A 19444-nucleotide genomic window follows, 5' to 3' on the forward strand; every position below is an offset into this window, starting at 1 on the left:
AAAATGAAAGGGACACGGGGTTGGGACCTAACTCAGTGGATAGAGCGCTTGTTTGGTGTGGTTTGGTCCCAAGATCGAACCTTCTTTGTGGATCCATTGTCTGATTGGGGTTTTGTCTGTCTAATTCAGTGACTCACGACTGTTATGTCAAAGACCGCGGTATATGCTGTCCTGTCTGGGAAAGTGCATATAAAAGATCCTTTCTACTAATGAATTTTTTTTAGCGGGTTTCCACTGAAGACAATGAGTCAAAATTATGAAATCTTTGATATCCAATAGCCGCTTATTAATTAATCGATGTGCTCTAGTGATGCCGTTTTTAACAAAACAAACTTTATATACTCAAACAGATAGTTTATTTATACAAGCACAACATTTTGCTAAATATATTGACAATGCACAAACAGTTTGTATTAAAGTAGTCTTATTAGCACAGTATTTGTTGCATTATGTAGAAGATAAAAAGATAAAACAAATATTATTGCATATAAACATTCCACATACGGAACTGGATGCAAAACATATGCATAAACAAGACACAAACAAACGTCATACTATTCTAATAACTAAATAAGGACTAATTATGGGCAATACATGTATAATCATGAACAAACTTGTATACCGCACCAGCACAGGCTGGATTTTGGTTTTGCATAATAAATATAATTATTTCTTGTAAATAGGTAATTATGGAAAGTTGGATATGTATATAATTTGATACGTTGACTATTATATTTCTTACATATTGTGATCTGATGGTGTTCATCTTCGATTACATTGCAGTGGTCACATAAACGTTCTTCCCCTGGAGTAATGGGTTTTGGTCCCTTCTGTGTATTAATGAGTATAAACAGTCTTTCGCTGCTCGTCCTAAAAAGTAGTCTATGTGGCAACAGTAGGTTCTTCTGTCACACTAACCTCCCCCCTGCTCAGAAGTCCATGTTAATTATATAAGCATATCCCAGGACTTTATGATCGCGTATAAAACCTAAAATCATATACAAGTATGTTTTGTTATTATTAATAAACGTCTTACGTTTTCATCGCATATGCAAACCCCGTCGACTTGTGTTAACACCTTTCGTTTCGCGCCTTTGTAAACAAACGAACTCCATTATGTAAGACTATATGCGCGGTGTTTTTAAAAAGGGATTATACACAGATATCATGAATGTGCACGCTGCTAGACCTGCAGTACAATCAAATCGAGTACACTATAGGTAGCCATCCCATGGGGTGCGTGGCAACATCTGATGGATTGTAGCGCACAGTGGTTCGCACAGCGGGAACTGGCGCCTCACAAAACCTTACTATAACCTCTTGATGAATAGAACACCGTGCAGGACGGAGCGGCAAGTAGAAAAACATCCCTGCGTTATGCGACACGGAATACATTAGTGTTTGTTGGGGTTCGAGCATGGCCTGTTTGATGATCGTTTAGCGCAGTTTTATAGCCATATCAGGCATACAGGTTTTGCTTGTAATACCCATGCGTAACATGGACTGTGAAATGCGAAATGTAAACACGCATGTGTAATAAGGACTGTGATATACGAAATGTAAAGACGCATGTGTAATAAGGACTGTGAGATACGAAATGTAAACACGCAGGTGTAATAAGGACTGTGAGATACGAAATGTAAACACGCATGTGTAATAAGGACTGTGAGATACGAAATGTAAACACGCATGTGTAATAAGGACTGTAAGATATTAAACGTAGACCACAAATGTGAGATAAGAAAGGTAAACACGCATGTGTAATAAGGACTGTGAGATACGAAATTTAAGCAACCTATGTAACAAGGACTGTGAGATATTAAACGTAGACCACAAATGTGCGATAAGAAAGGTAAACCCCTGTGTATAGTAGAGACTGTGAGATACGAAATCTAAACGACGTTAGACGAGGTTTGTAGACAGCATTGAACTTGTAGTTTGTTTAAAATGGCTGAAAATGGTATACTGTGTAATGATATGTTAAATTGTTGAATCATTTAAATGTATACACTGTCTAACGTCTTCTCGTGGACAGACCTATAGCCTGTTTGTCAATCTACTTTACTGAATAAACATTATTTACAAATAAAATGTAAACACCCGTGCGTAATACGAACTGTGAAATACAAAAGGTAAACACACCATGTGCAATAAAAAAAAAAAAGTGATTTACGAAATTATAAATACTAGTTATAAGTACTAGTTATAGTATGTTATAAGGACTGCAAATACAGAATAATTGATTACAGGTTTATCCTGCGAAGGTTAGCATGGTCTGAACAGGATAAAGCCGATGTGTTAAGACAGTAACCAGTTATTTTATTTATCCTGCAATCCACATAAAACGAAACATTAATGAAATTAACCGTTTAGAGTAGTAGTATGTCTACACGTGTTATAATATTCATACACCAAAACAAAATTGTTCTTCAATAACAAAAAAATTATTTCTTATTTCTTACAAAACGGTTTGAAAACTCAAAATAATTAACTGATAATAAAATAATAAGTAACTTTTAACAATATAACATTTCTTTGCTGATCACAACTAGTGTACAAGTAGTTCCGTCCAAAAATGATATATTTTGGTCATTGACTGAAAACAGAAATGTATCTAGTTGTCATATCTTGACAATACATATAGATATTGCATGATAAAATATATATATATATATATATATATATATATATATATATATATATATATATATATATATATATATATATATATATATATATATATATATATATATATATACATATACATATACCTGTCATTGTGACGTAAAAATTATAAACATTGGTATGTGTCAAGGGCTATGACATACAACGTTGTAAACAGCAAAGTGCAACACGGATTGTGATATACATTATTGTAAAAAAAATCTATAAGGACTGTGACGTATACGATTGTAAACACTAGGTAGATTTGATATTAAAATTAACGATGATTGTCTTGTAAAGACTCAGTGAAGCCAAGGCGAGCTGTCTCGAGATCGACAGTGAAAAGATAATTCAGTCTGGCGTATTTAACTTCCTGAGTGTCTTTGAATCTCTCGCCAATACTCTACTCGCTTGACGGTGAGCGAAACAATGTATCAATGTGCCTTCACATTATTAAGTGTAAACCGGTTTATATGACAGTAGTAAACAGTACATGTTACTATTTAACTCCTAATCGCCAGTCACTGTGAAGCGAAGGGAGATACTTGTAGGAATTTGAAACCATTGTCGGTTACAGGTAACTTTGGTGCATATCTGCTCTAGAGTCTTTGTGGAATATGTAAGGCTAATAATATCGCATGGATGGACAGACGGGCGGAAATGTGGACTGATTTCAAACTTCGAAACATGAAGAATGTGGGCACGTCCCGGTTTTGGTGGACGGTTAGTGCGTAGCTGTAATAAGTGAGATGGTAATAGGACTGCCCTCACACACACACACACACACACACACGCGCACACACACACACACACACACACACACACTCCACCACAGCCTTAACCACTCCAATAAGTGTCATTTTGTTTTAAATGTTTCCATTTTGTCGAACTAGATAAGACCATATAATTATTACTGTGTCTTGGTATATTTTTTAACAAATAGCTACATTGTATGGTCAGGTCAAAGGGCGTAACGTGCACATTCAGAGCAAGCTGTTGTAGTGCATGCCTGTCATGGGAGCAGGTGTCGATTTACGTCGGCTTCTCCGTCCAGGACAGGGACTACATTGTTCCTATCGTACACATTTTATAGTTGACAGTCTTGTTAGTGTTACAGTTCGTATTCTGATCACACAGGGTTAGGTTAGTTCCGATCCTATGCAGTACGAAGTACATATCGTTCAAATACGAGTACTCGTAGTTATCTGTCACTGTGAAAGATAAGTATACAAGTAACTGACCCAATACATTTAAAAAAAAAACTTTCGTAACAATATGTAACAATAGTGTTTTACTATGCCGTGACTGGGCAATTATAAGATAAAGATTGTGAAAAGCCCACTTAGTATCTCTTCCCCAGAGGTTTCCACCGTATCGGGTACAATAATTGGGATGTCTTACAGGTGAATAATTTGTTTAATTCACACCTGATTATAAGATACGTGACAAAAGCGCCGCTAGCACTTCAAACGATTTGGAAAGTGTGCAGTAAATACGTGTGATGTTTTGATTCCGCTCAGATTAAAAATGAATGCCTGTCGATCTTGTTGGATAACCACACAATGCTGGTAGGGTCTGTTTTCGGATTACGTCACTCAACGTCATATGACCCCCAAGGCACGATAAACAAGCTTTGTCTTTGCCAGACAGGAAGATGGATGTTTCTTCTCTGCTGTCTTTAGTAGACAACTAACCACTACGTGTAGTCTCTGTCACGTGACTAATGGCAGTTCACGGATTAGAAGACACGCCAGTGACGTCTTCACGCTTGGTTGTCAAAGAATGGACCAACCTGTTGAAGTTATTACGTCATAGACACAGTGCGATGAGCCAGGGTGGCTACATTGTTCCTATCGTATACATTTTATAGTCGACAGCTCTGTTGGTGTTACAATTCGTATTCTGATCACACTGGGTCTCACAGGACATGCTGGCTAACGTAATATTTAGTATGTCTATTGCGCTATAATATATTGCATTAGTATTTGTTGATGAACGTCTTGCATACTGCACCCACGGAAAATAATATACAGCTGGATATGTAATACGCGCTAGTCACAGGTATGGTTTCCATTTCGATCAGTACATTTTGTATTGTTGATTTCAGAAAAAGTAATTGCAACATTGAAACGTATATTTATTTACATAATAAGTATATGAAACAGGAGGGCACACTATTGTCAATAAAAAAAAAATCACATCCTGGTGAATAAAAACCAAAAACGTGAAACGTTGGAAGGAAAATTAGAAAACGAGGGCAATAACGATAGTGTCATTTGCTTCTTACTAAGTAAATTATGGACTATTGTATTTTGTATTTTCAATTAGATAATGCCAGTGTGATTACAAAGCCCACGGTAATTGATTTTCATAAATAAATAAATGGTTCCTGGTAAACCCATATCTGCTTACAGTTACCATGACGATGAATTAAAGAGTGACGCTAGTATCTGTTATTATCGTAACTAATACCACAATAGACACACACACACACACACACACACACACATATATATATATATATATATATATATATATATATATATATATATATATATATATGAAATAGTATGAGTTTTTATCATAATAGTTAACTTGTTTGTGACGTTTTCCTTGTTTAAAAAGACTATTCTGTTTTATGCTTTTATAAGATGCTTCCGACTAATATAACCATTCAAAGGACCCCAAGTTGCATATTAAATCAATTTTTTTGTTTAGACTATCAGTGTTTGTATGTACACATGTACACGGTGTTTCTGGTAGTCCTAACAATTGTAGTGGGGCAAATTGGAGTTTACATCACAATCATTTCGAACGTACGAACAAATACCTATATTCCCCACAAAAAAGCTACTTTTTATTCATAAATTATATTTTTAACTGTGGACGTATTTTAACAATATCAATAATAAATCATACACACATGCCTCGGCCAAACATCCCAAAATGTCAATACCATAATTTGAACAAGAACGCACATCCATATCTTTGCAATTGCGATTAATTAATTAATTAGTGTGTGTGTGTGTGTATATATATATATATATATATATATATATATATATATATATATATATGTGTGTGTGTGTGTGTGTGTGTGTGTGTGTGTGTGTGTGTGTGTGTGTGTGTAGGGAGAGTATGTATGAAGTTTGGGAGTAGAATGAGGTTCGTGCCTCAATAAACATGGGGGCGACCAATTACAAATTGAATATAAAGACTGATAAACCAAACAAGAAACTGTATTCAATATCTAATTTTATACGTTATAAAGGCCCTTTTAGTTGGACACATCTTAAAATGACCTCAGATTCAGTACAATTTCAGCAAATGTTTTCTAAAGCAGACTTCCACTGTCCATTGAGGGAGAACAACAGCTGGTTCTGAAGTGTTGCTGGGATCTTTGCGTTTCGTATTAAATATAAAACAGAAATGTCCATGACCTAGCTGTCAGTGAGAATGTTCGCCTTGTATGATACTCCTCTGGGTGTGTTAATACACTACGTAATGGCATGACGGAAGATAGTTTTATAAAATTCTTTCTTATTCCCACCCCTGCGGGAACGATTGGCTACGCGAATTAATCAGCTATTTCTAATTAATGTTTTTATTGTAATAATAACAGGTCGAATCATTCATCCTGGGGTTAAATTTAGTATGCAGAATGCTGGTGTCTGGGATTACAAACTTTTAAAAGATTTATGACGGTCACAGCTAAATAGAAAATAGTTTCTAAGTATGAAAATGAACACTTCGATGCTAACAATGGATGAATGGATAGATTATTTGGAAAGATCTAATTGATGGATGGATGGGTGGATGGGATGGATTGGATGGATGGAATGAATGAATGAATGTTTAACAACACCCCAGCACGAAAAATACATCGGCTATATGGTGTAAAACTATGGTTGGATGGATGGACGGATTGGACAGATGGATGGATGGATGAACGGACGGACGGATTGATGCATGGATGGATGGATTGGATGGATGGAATGAATGGATGTTTAACGACACCACACCACGAAAAATACATTGGATATAAGGTGTCAAACTATGGTTGGATGGATGGATTGGATGGATGGGTGAACGGACGGACGGACGGACGGATTGATGGATGAATGTAATCATTATATTTATATACACTCATGTGTTTATTTCCACAAAGGTCACCCAGCTCTGAAGGGAATAGACTGGTATTTTGATTGTTCCCGCTTGTTTTGCCTGGAACCAGTACACATGATTACTTTCTGTGTTCCTTCTCTTCACGGCAGATTTCCCACCATGCTGATCGCTTCCACACGCCGCCTCCGCCGCTCAAAATTAATATCAAATGTGGCGTTCAGTATTCGGGGGTGTTCCCAAATAAATAGGAGTCTCTTAGATGAGCTAACAATCAGAGAAATAAGGTGAACGCAGAACACAATCCTCTCGTTACACCCAACAGTTCTGCAAATCTATATTTTCATTGAAAAGGTTTCGTATTGAAAGGTTTATATTATAAAAGTGAACGCAATTCTTGTGTCACACCCAAGTATTCTGCATTTCTGTATTAAATTCCGTATTGTCGACTGCGAGCTTTTCGTATTGAAAAGCCTAGGTTGCATGTTATTGCGTTTACTGAATGGGAAATGATATTGTTAATAATAAGTGACGGATATCCACGAATGAGACATGGTTACCTCCACAGTCAGCGAGTGCGTATTTCACACTAACATGTTTGTCAGTGGAGGCATGCACATTTGACGTGTATACTGTTGCGTGGATAAGTACACACATAAATATCTCAATATATTTATCCCAGGTGTTAACAATTATTGCCTTCTGTCTTCAGATATTCATGTAGGCAATTTTCCCAACGCCATGACAAGGTGAAAAAAACCCAGAGTCACGTTACGTTCTAAATGAAATTCGATACAAAGTTTGACTAAACGTGAGAATTTCTGACTAAGAACTGGATGTGGTTGGGTGTTTGTAGGGATGTTATGATGTTAGAAATATTGCAACGAGTCCTGCGGCAATAGGGATGTATTTGGCGTGTAATTTTGACCGTAAATCTGAACAATAAAACTATTAACACATTCAAAATAGTATTTCCAAACAAGACAGAGTTCAAAGGTTGTTTTGAATGTACGTTTCCAGGAGGCAGTTTGTAGGATGTGAGACAAAGGTTGTTTTGAATGTACGTTTCCAGGAGGCAGTTTGTAGGATGTGAGACAAAGGTTGTTTTGAATGTACGTTTCCAGGAGGCAGTTTGTAGGATGTGAGACAAGGCGCGTGTGCAATAATTTTAGCTTTGGGGAGGGGATCTAAACTGTAGCGACCAAAGTTTATCAGGGGATTCAGTCATGCTTCCCTGAAAATATATTGAGAAAAAATAAAATTTGCTACAGCAGGAAACCCGAACCCATCCCCTACACACGCACCTGAACACTGTTCTAAAACTATATGGATACCACTTGTCTAAATTCTGCATGGATAACTGTAGAGACCCGATTGTATTTAAATAATTTATGGACGTTTTACTAAAACTTTTAGGTGTAATTATCTATATGAAAATATGTCAATAATATAGGGTTATTTTTAGGGATGTTGCTTTCCCTAAATACGCTAGGGGTAGTTTTGGGGTATTTGTTAGGGATGTGACATTTGTCCAAATTGTGTAGGGGTGTTTTAGGGATTACACCAAACTATACGGATTGTAAGGATGTGTCCATTGTCCAAAACATGTAGGGATGTTTAAGGGATTACAACATTCTGCACAGATGTTTGCAAGGATGTGTCCAATGTCCAAGTTATGTAGGGATGTTTCTAATGTATTAGATCTTGTTCTAAAACAGTACAGAACGTCTGTGACGATGCAACTACGCCGCTGTGTGTCTGACTGTCGTGTTGGCCTCATCAGCCAGCAAGTTGCCAACAGAGCGATCCTGTGTTTACCGAGACGCGTTTTGAAGCCGATATTTTGCCCACTGTGTTGCCGGGTTTGGCAGGGCCTGGTGTCTAGCATGGCAAGCATGCCAGGAAGGTTGGTCGCCACACTTGTCAAAACACGGCAACCAACGGCAAAGAAGCACTAACTCAAAGAACTGCGAGCCGTTACACAACCCACGTGAATCTGTTGTACCTGGTGTGTCGGTCGGTGTGTGCAGGTTCAATACACTGATTACAAACATTACCTGGCGTGTCGGTCGGTGTGTGCAGGTTCAATACACTGATTACAAACATTACCTGGATGTCGGTTTGAGAGAGAGAGAGAGCGAAAAATGGACATTGCGATGGTTTCATAAAAGCAATATTTTCTTGAACTTTCAGAATATTGTCTGTAAAATTGGATTTCTTACCAAAAAAGGTAATGGGCGAAAGGTACGCGAGGTAAGCATGCATTGCTTGTCGATTTTATTTCTTTAAAATTTATTTTCGCGCTTTTAGTGAATTAAGATTCAAGCACGCTGTCCTGACACACGTTGTAGCGATCTTGGAGTTAGTCCAGGACAGTGGTTAACAATTAGTGGTTGTCGGTTAGTGAGAGAAAACAGTTTAGTAGCCTTACACCTTCTCAGTGAGTTGTGTACGCATTTCAAGTTGCAGTCGGTATTGGGTTGCGAACCCAGAACCTATCAGCCATAAGTCGATGACTAAGTCATTGTATTATTAAAACCGGTAGTCAAATATGACAAATTAACAAACAAAAACGCTGGGTTTGTTTTGTTTTGTCTTTTTTATGTTTTGTTTTGTTTTGTGGGGGGGGGGTTTGGGGGGGGGGGGGTTTGGGGGGGGGGGGGGAGGATGGGGCTTAGAGGGGGCTGAGTTGTTGTTTTCTTTTGGGGTTATTTTTGTTTATCTTCATGACATTTTTAAGCTGTAGCGCCCTATATTTTCTGTACACTAGATTAGGTTTGAAATATTTTCACTGAATGGGACAAATATGTAGTAAACAGATTATGAGAAGGTTGTTGTTTACTTTGAAAATAATCTACAAATGACAAGGAAAGAACTTGATAACAATTTGTAAAGGTCATATAAGTCAAATATATTACATTAAATATTTCGCAGTTTGTGAAGAGTTAAAACTTACACTTGTAGTAACAGACAATAAGATAAGTAGTGCATTTTTATGTCACCTGTGCGCCAGTGTCGATTTGTTTTCGACATATACAGGTAGTTGTATAAATTTGTTATTTCATATATACCTCCGATTGTATAAATTTGTTATTTCATATATACTTACAATTGTATAAATCTGTTATTTCATATATACTTCTTTCAACATTTCAGGAAATACATTCACAGAAACCTTTCATATATATTACTTGAAATAAGAATATAATAAAATATTATTTGGAAAAACAAAGTAAATGGTACAATAACAACTTTCATTTATACAAATAAACTATTGTTTTTAACACAAATCGCGTTTATACAAATAATTTATTGCTTCAGAAACAAGAAGAACAAATGAAATTTAAAATTAAAAAATAACTAGAACTTCTTTTTGAAAAAATAACAGCTTTATTATGATATATGCCGTAAATGTCAAGTTAAATACGGGGTGTATTAAATGTGATGGATCTGCGATATGGACTCCATCAATGCCAGGGAGTTGTATATAAAATCAGGAACGCAATACCGACAGTACATATATGTTATGTTGTGTCTGTACCACTGAAGAAACTGATGTCATAACACTTCCATTTTGTTTTTCCAAATGGATTTCTATTAGAATCAGTGTAAATATTAACCTAGTACATACTTTCGTAATAAGTGTATTTATTTTTGACATTATTGAAAAATAAATATACAGATGAATATACATAAAATTAATTAATTAATTAAATTAATGAAAAGTGAAGATTTATTTCAATTAAAATATAATAAAGTCTGACACATCAACTACTGTGACTATACAATGCGATGTATATTTGTATACATGTGCGCGTTTTGTTTATAAAATGGTGTTGTTATATTACTTGTTTGTTGCATCTGTATGATTTATAATTTATGAAGGTCTTAGTACAGGCATTGTTGGTTGAGCGATGTTTCATCATAAATACTTTCTGATAATAAATATGGTTTAAATTAATTAATGTAGATTTTTTAACTACTTCAACAGCACAAGCTGTATATTTTAGACAAATGTCAAAGAATACAATAGTTTAGTAAGCTGAGTAAAGGTTATAAATACTTTGTCATAATTTAATATCATTAAAATTAATTAACGTAGGTGTTTTAATTAGTTCATTGGTACGAGCTGTATATTTTAGACAAATAGCAAAGTCTGGGTACGAGAGCTTAGGACGTTGTGTATAGATCATAAACACTTTGTGCTAATTTAATTGCACTGACAATAAATACTTTGTGATACTCGTAATAGATACGGTTTAAATTAATTAATGTAGATGTTTTAACTACTTCAATAGCACAATCTGTATATTTTGGGTACGAGAGATTGGTTCGCTGTGTATTAGACCATAAATACCTCGTGATAATTTAATCAGAATTAAATTAATTCATGCAGATTTTTAACTAGTTCAGTAGCATATTAAGCTGTATATTTTAGATAAATGTCATAACCTGGGTACGAGAGTTTAGTATTCTGTGTAAAGACCACAAATTTTTTGTGACAATTTAATCAGATTTAAATTAATTCATGTAGATTTTTAACTAGTTCGATAGCATATTAAGCTGTATATTTTAGACAAATGTCATAACCTGGATACGAGAGTTTAGTATTCTGTGTAAAGACCATAAATATTTTGTGACAATTTAATATAGTTTAAATTTAAAATCGATGTTTTAACTACTAGCAGTTCAATAGCACATATTTTAGACACATGTCAAAGTCTTGGTACCAGAGCTTAGGACGTTGTGTATAGACCATAAATACTTTGCGATAATTTAATAATGTATTGACAATAAATACTTTGCGATACTGGTAATAAATACGGTTTAAATTAATTAATGTAGATGTTTTGACTACTGTACTTCAATAGTACAAGCTGTATATTTTAGTCACATGTCATAGCCTAGGTTAGAAAGTTTAGTACGCTGTGTAAATACCATTAATGCTTTGTTGTAATTTAATATGATTTAAATGAATTAATGTACATGTTTAAGCAGTTCAATAGCACAAGCAGCATATTTGAGACACATGTCAAAGTCTGGGTACGTGAGCTTAATACGCCGTGTGGAGACACATCATTCACAGGTGTACTGCGAGCTAGACGATGTGACGAATACACCTAATTATACCTTATATAAGACAAGATGTTTCCCATTTACCACAGTCATTGAACACCGGGCTGTTACCGGTCTGAACTTGCCGGTTGACACGGGAATACGTCCATCAGTCAACTCCGCAACCATTTAGTTTCTCACACTGCTAAAGCTGGCGTAAGATAAATAGTTTAATAGATATGAGTAATAAAATACGTATCACATGATTCACTGTGCAGATAACGTTTCCAGGTTCATTACCAGATAAAATTACCAGTAAATTGATGTTAACATATTATAGTTCATGTGATTTATTTAGCGATTAGACTGTTGTATGCTTCGTTGACAAGATATAATATTTAAGGCTAAAATTTTCGATAAATCTCTTTCTGCCTTTCTCTTTGAGTAATATACCGATAACCGTCTTTTTGTTTTCTTTCGGTCTTTCTCTTTCCCGCAATTTTAATGTCCTCCTATCTTATTTTATTTGCTCTCTAAATCTTTCTTGCTCTCGCGTATGCTATGCTACAGAGCAAAAATAAAGGCATCCAAGTTAACATACAGTAGAAAATAAGTTTTATCATAACTTATTTAATAAATGTATAATATATTTTAACAGGTTATTTTAACAAATATTTACCCACAAAATGTGCACGTTGGGGTATAATATGAATTCAGGTACTGGTGTAGTATCATATTCATGAATATATTTTGTATATTTTTAATTACAGAAAGTTAATTTAAAAAGTAATCTTTTTGGGGTGTCATTTTCGTTGGAATGTATAATATTTTTTATTTAGTCAGATTATATTTTGTTATAATAATGAATAATTCTAGAAATGTATATAATACTGACTTGTCACCGTATTAATACAACAGTTCATAATACACACTTGGTAAATCTAAATACAATACAAGATAAAACATACAGTGAATGAAAATAATAAGCAACCTGTTACGAAATCGCTCCTGACTATACTGCTCCTAACTAAACCGCCCTGATAAACCACCCAATTAAAAAGTGTATAATTTCCAAGGAGAGGTAAATCCAGGTGTGAACGGATTAGGATAAAACAAAGTCCAATTAATTCCCATACACGGAGTGCTAGGTGCGGTGATTGAGTTGTTCAACAATTAGCCACATTAGTGTCAGCTATTAACATGTCCAAAGTACCGTTACATGTCAGAGAAAACAGTAACACCGCCCACAATACGTTGACTAATTACCGTTATCTGAACCCAAGTTAAACGCTTTTCTGCTAGGGAGGGGCATGTAGGAGAGAACTATTGAATGCACTGTGTCCCGCTGAGAGAGAAAGTTTTATAATACACAGAAGCTGGACTGTGTTTTATTTCGTGGTTCTCAAATACCTGACAACGTTCGTACTGCCAACAGCTCTGTGTTTCATTTTGGATGAGAAATTTATACTGTTTGATTCGTAACTTACAGGTTTGTGGAGTCCAGTGGAATAATATCACTAATAATATAGCATTAAAAATGTAAATATTATTATTCCTCAGGAGTACATTTATGTACAGAACAATCCATTTGTGACTTGTTTTAATATTATCAAAGGGGCTTATGTTTTAATTTTGTAACAACATACGATCTATTTCTCCTTTAATGTTCGGATCTTTTAATAATAGCGTGTGCGAGATTCGCTAATCAAAGCTTTGTTTTAAGATGCGTGTTACACGTGTATATGTATATCCATGTGTGTATGTATTTGGTATAATTATGCAAGTAACTGTTATAGTTATACAAGTAATTATTTTGTATTTGTGGTGAAGACTGTCCTGACAAGTGGTAACAACCCAGCCTTACTTGATCTCACTGCATTGTATTGTAACTTTATCTCGTGTACTACGAACGAATGGAATGAATGGAATGAATGAGTGTTTAACGACACCCCAGCACGAAAAATACATCGGCTATTGGGTGTCAAACTATGGTAATGCAAATAAATAAAGTGATGATCAACATCAATATAAAAATTCAAGGTTTAAACAAAAACAGTGTAAAGAACAGTGTAAAGAACTGTGCAAAAACACAAATATCACAGAATTTTACGGATACTGAATTTTATTCAAAACTTAAATTTTGTGCTGTATTGGCCATTCTCAAAGAGAATGTTACACCCCTGCACCACGGTGAGGTTACAGCACACGCAGGGGATATACTACGAACGAATACAAACTACTGTGTTCTTTGTCATACAGCATACTAGTATTTATTGAGAAGAAGTCAATTTCTCGTCAAATTTAAATAAATAGCTGTATTGTATAAGCTGTTAGACTTGAATGCCTTTACATCTAGTTTTGTTTTTAATATCCTGTTCGAAGATGTCACTAATAAAACTTCAATCTACCCTTTCATGTTGGAATAAATGGATCCATTTAAAGAGTCCTCAGCTATTTGTTTATTACGTTTTCTTTTAATTGTTTAGTTAACAACATTAATGTTTAAATGTGTCCTTATTTTATTACCTATTATTTATTAATAATTATATCATTGTTCTATAACAAAGTGTAAAGATAAAACTGCTATTTTTGTTGGTGACACACTGTAAAGTGTACCATGAAGAAGGGGGCCTTGAAAGTTGTCAAATTTGTGCCCAATTCTTTTGTTCTTGTACAATAAAATATATTTTCATTAAAAAAGTGTACCATGTAAAATGAAATTACAGTTTGAACATGGTGAATAAAATATTAAAACATATGAATGTTAAAAATTATGTTCTTTTATCAAATGAGCAAGTGTCAGTTTATAAAATTTAATAGTAACTTGGAGAAAAACCTTTCTATACCGAGAATACTTTCTATTTAATGTTTGTTTTCTACGCTGTGGGTGCATATACAGGTTATAATTAATTAATTTGTGTATATAAGGGCGTGTTATGATTCGTTCAAAATTAACAGTTTTTGTGCTTGTTTATGTATTTAAGTTTAATTAAATTTAAACATAATATAGAGAATCATTGATAAAATAATTTTAGTTGTGATATTTAACATAACGACTGGTAACTATTTGGATTTATGCACTGGTTCCAAACGTGTGACTTTGTCAACAGGTTCTAGTCATTAACCATCAAACCTATCTCATCCTCGCCGCCCGTGTTTAGTAGGACCGCGCGCACTGTTTAAGTTGATTTTCTATTGTCACTCCTTCACATGTTAATACCAATTGAGGAATTGATTGTGTTTATCCCCACAGATGCCCACGGCTAATCCCCCGCTCTTTAGAATTAGGCATACAAGAACAGAAGACAATTGTCAGGAAAGCCCACTGAAGTGCGAGAGAATATAGCGAACTTAGAGAGCTGCCCAAATTGACTTTCATTGAAATGAATACAACGCCGTTTGATTGACAGGCCGATACACCACTAGGGGGCAATCAAATTTCAATACAACAATCCGAGATGAACTCTAATTCTTTTTATTTGCCGGTGATATGAAAACAATTTTACCGCCGCACAGAGTGGGGACTTTAATCTTATAGTGCGAAACCAATCCATAAATTTATCACAGAATACCTCCAGTCTCTTGTCACCAGTGTGCGTCTGCGCAGAGCGAACTAGGTGGCGCTGCGATACAGGGTAGATTCTGTAGTAGACGGCACAGTGTAGCCAAACTGTAACATGGGGTAGGGAAAATGACACAGTTTTACGAACAAACATTTAAACCACGTTCTGATGTTTTGAGTGAACCTTTTCTTGGTGTGTCTTTTCAGATGGACTTCGTAATTCCAGAGAGGTCGACGATATAAAGAATGTTGGGAGAAGCAAATAGAGAATACCGTCTCCCTGGCTGAGCCGTGTGGACTAAACTCAAATGACAGACAGGGAGTTACGCCACGCCAGAATCGCCACCCGTATCCACGCCAGAATTACCGCCCCTATCTACGCCAGAATTACCGCCCCTGTTCACGACAGAATCACCACCCCAATCCGCCTTCCTTGAAGAGGTTACCGGGGCGATAATGAAGCGAGAAGTCTGCAAACTGTGACAGCTATCTATATTTAGTTGACAAAATCATCTGCACTTGTGACAAACTGTCAAACTGTCAATCTGTCTGATCAAAGTCTGGTCTAGTGTCCATATGAACAGCAGTTGTCAGATAGTGTGCACGGTGTTTAGGTGCGTCGTACAAATTCAAATGGACGTGGATTTATTTTGTATTTGAAAAATATACACATGTATATAACTTGTTTTGCTGCAAATGTGATTAAGATATGACATTTACCATACGAATTTTTACTATCAATAGTAATAAGCTTGAGATTGATGTTGGTGCTGTTTTTGTGTGTCTGTGTTACACGGAAATCGTGTAAATGACTCAGTTCCCAGGTTGCAGATAATGAGGCTAGTGCTTGTTATCATGACGGGAATAGGTTTCACTCTCGGAATACTCATCGGACTGTTCATCCAGCTGCCAGTCGGCACCCTCCCAGCAGACACCGTGTTCGTAGATGACGCGGACAGCGGCGGTCGCTATCGTCGTTCGCTTGCTGATGTCGCCCACGTTGAGAGGAGATTTGTGAACTCGGACAGGAGAGCCGGCTTCCACAGAGTCCCGCTAGGATCCGCGGAACAACAAAACACGATTTTACTCTCTGATCCGATAATCGGACTAAAGCCTATTGTGCCTCTTACAAACAACGTGAACGACGTGGATTCCATTCTTCACGGTACAAACAAAAGTTTTAGAGATGGACGCTCTAACCAGGTCAGGTCTGGATTACGTAAAGGCCAACGGACAGACGGAAAGCAGCATGGTAGGGAATCCCAGTTTAATGGCGATGGTTTAGACTTTAAACATAGGGTACGGGGAACCCACACAGATAACGCCGAGTCTATAGAGAAAGGATTAGCAGCAGATAGTGATGCCGAAAACAAACAAGCTAGGCAGTCGCTCTCTGTTCGGATCAAAGTCCACGGCGCTGCCAAGCCAAATATTAATATGAAAAATAGCAATACTAAAAAGGAGTCGGCATTAAGTGATTCTGATAAACATATGAATTCTGACGAGTTTTCCGAATTGCTGAGAGCATATTCTGGTATTTATTGGAATTCAAATTTCACACAGTCGTGTCCAACAGGCTTTACAGGTGCGGATTCCAGAGAATGGAAGAAGAAAACTGACGATCTCCAGATTGTGAAAGTGGAGGAAGGTTGCGGAAGAATGCAGAATCGTCTGCTAACATTCAGTGATGCGTCGAGAGCATGTGCGAGGTATAGGCTAAACGTGGATCAAATACAGGGCGAGATTTATTCATATTACCTCGCCAAACTTCTCAATATTACAAACCTGGCCCCAACCTTGCTGCTCGGTGTGAATTCTTTGGATGACAAGTGGAAAGCCGTGCACCTGGATTTGGTCGAGTCGCAGTGGGCAGACGACAAGGTTGTGATCTTAACACAGTGGGTTACTGGTCTTTCTCCAGCCTACATTCCACATCTGTTGCAGAAGGACGACAGAAGACTTCACCCTACAGACGATATTCTGTTGGGCAAGAATAAAAACGAGTTGTGCGAATTGGTGCAGTGGTCAGATCTAATAGTGTTTGACTACCTGACTGCTAACTTGGACCGCGTTGTGAATAACATGTTTAACAAACAGTGGAATGATCAGATGATGAGTAATCCAGCTCACAACTTAGAACAAACTTCAGATGGAAGTCTGCTCTTTCTGGACAACGAGTCGGGGTTGTTTCATGGATACAGACTGTTAGACAAATACGCCGATTTTCATAAACAGTTGTTAAACTCCTTGTGTGTGTTCAGAGAAAGTACTGTTCAGAGGGTGAGGGAGTTGTACCACAATGGTAATATAGGAGAGGAACTCCACAAGTTATTTTCTCAGAATGACAAACTTCATTTAAAAGTGCCAGACATTCCTGAGAAAAATATAAAAATTCTCAAGCATCGGTTAGAGGACGTTTATAACCAAATTACACAATGTGATTCCCAGTATGGAAGATAGCAGTAACTTGATAGCACGATTAGTCTGTGCATAGTGTGTGGACTGGTGCCCAGTTTGATGGACTGGTACCCAATTTGAATGACTGGTGCCCAGTTTGATGGACTGGTTCCCAGTCTGGTAGACTGGTGCTCAGTATGATGAACTGATGTGCATTACGCAGTTTGTTGTTGTTTATTATAATTTGTCATTTGTTTTAATAGCACTCGTTATTTTTACACTAACAGTATCATCACAACATATAGCTTGATGCACAGACGACTTGTGACGATTAGCTGCTTTATGATATATAATATATACTTGTTATCGTGCTTATAAAACGTTTAGAATTTTGAATCAAATCTCAAAACTTAAGACCAACTTTTCAAAACGTGTTTGATGTAACCCGACTGAGTGACTTTGTTCATTCATTTCAACTTATTTTCGTGCTTATATCTAATTACGTTTCAAGCACGCTGTCCTGGGCACACACCTCAGCTAACTGAGCTATCTGTCCAGGACAGTAGGTTAGTTGTTAGTTGGTTAGTGCAAGAGAAGAGGGTGTAGTGGTCTTACACCTACCAACTGAGCCTTAATAACTCGCTCTGGGTTGGAGCTGGTACCGGGCTGCGAACCCTGTACCTACGAGCCTGTAGTCCGATGGCTTAACGACTGATCCACCAAGGCCGGTTATGACTTTGTTAAAGTGTCTGTTTAATTTGTTTTGTTTAACAACACCACTAGACCACACTGGTTTATTATCAGTGGCTATTGGATGTCAAACAAATTATCAATTATGACTCGATGTCTTTAGAAGAAATCCGCTAAATGTTTCCATTGGCAGCAAGGGATGTGTTAATAGATCACTCGCCTGAGGTGCTTGGATCGGAGGATCGAACCTCCTCGGTGAACCCGTTCTCTGATTGGTTTTACGCCGTCATAGTCAGTGCCCCGAGACTGATATATCAAAGGCTGTGGTATGTGTTGTCCTGTCTGTGGGAAAGTGCAGATAAACGATCCCTTGTGTTATTGAAAACTGTAGCCGGTTTTGTCTTAAGACTATATGTCAGAATTATCAAATGTTTTACATCAAGTAGTCAATTATTAATAACTCAATTGTTAAACAAAACAAAACTTTTAGTATTTAGTATACTTATATCATTGAATGGTATTTCTGTCTAAAACTTAGTTTCTTGTTCGGAATTGTAATTTGTTTTACATCTTGTTAACATCTCTGGTCATGTGAAATATATAATCACCTACAAATCATCATAAACTACATTTTATCAATCTTATTACCACTGCTAACATTGTAGTTCGGGTTACATAAAACTATTTTTAATGGTCTAAGTGTGGACTATATTTCATGTATAATAACAGTCCAGACTATGTTTGAGTTTGATTTTACATACTAAACGTTTTTAAAACCTGGCTTCTTTCAGTTGTTTTGTGAATAGTATTCATTGGAGGTATTATTAAATTTACACTTTTTCTTCTGTTTTTTTTTTATGTCGACGTTCAATATAATGGTAATATTTATAATTCTCGAACCTTTCTTCTACTATAGCCTGTGTAGTAATATATTTAAATACACGTACATGTATC

The 19444-nt window shown here is 36.3% G+C and overlaps 1 protein-coding gene across 3 annotated transcripts in view; it reads left to right on the forward strand.

The window, feature by feature from the left end:
- LOC121372597 (four-jointed box protein 1-like) overlaps window positions 1–18055 on the forward strand; it is a 42395-nt gene extending 24340 nt beyond the window's left edge. For 2 of the 3 annotated variants that reach the window (XM_041499005.1, XM_041499006.1), the window contains exon 2: window positions 15611–18055. In XM_041499005.1, the coding sequence (XP_041354939.1) occupies window positions 16238–17863 (1626 nt within the window). In that variant the 5' untranslated portion in view covers window positions 15611–16237 and the 3' untranslated portion in view covers window positions 17864–18055. Of the gene's footprint in view, window positions 1–8979; window positions 9040–15610 lie in introns of all 3 variants that reach the window. The other variant, XM_041499007.1, reaches the window with a different exon arrangement.
- Window positions 18056–19444: the final 1389 nt, after the last annotated feature.

Source organism: Gigantopelta aegis, chromosome 4 (genome assembly GCF_016097555.1).
Source record: "Gigantopelta aegis isolate Gae_Host chromosome 4, Gae_host_genome, whole genome shotgun sequence".
Taxonomy (NCBI): domain Eukaryota; kingdom Metazoa; phylum Mollusca; class Gastropoda; order Neomphalida; family Peltospiridae; genus Gigantopelta; species Gigantopelta aegis.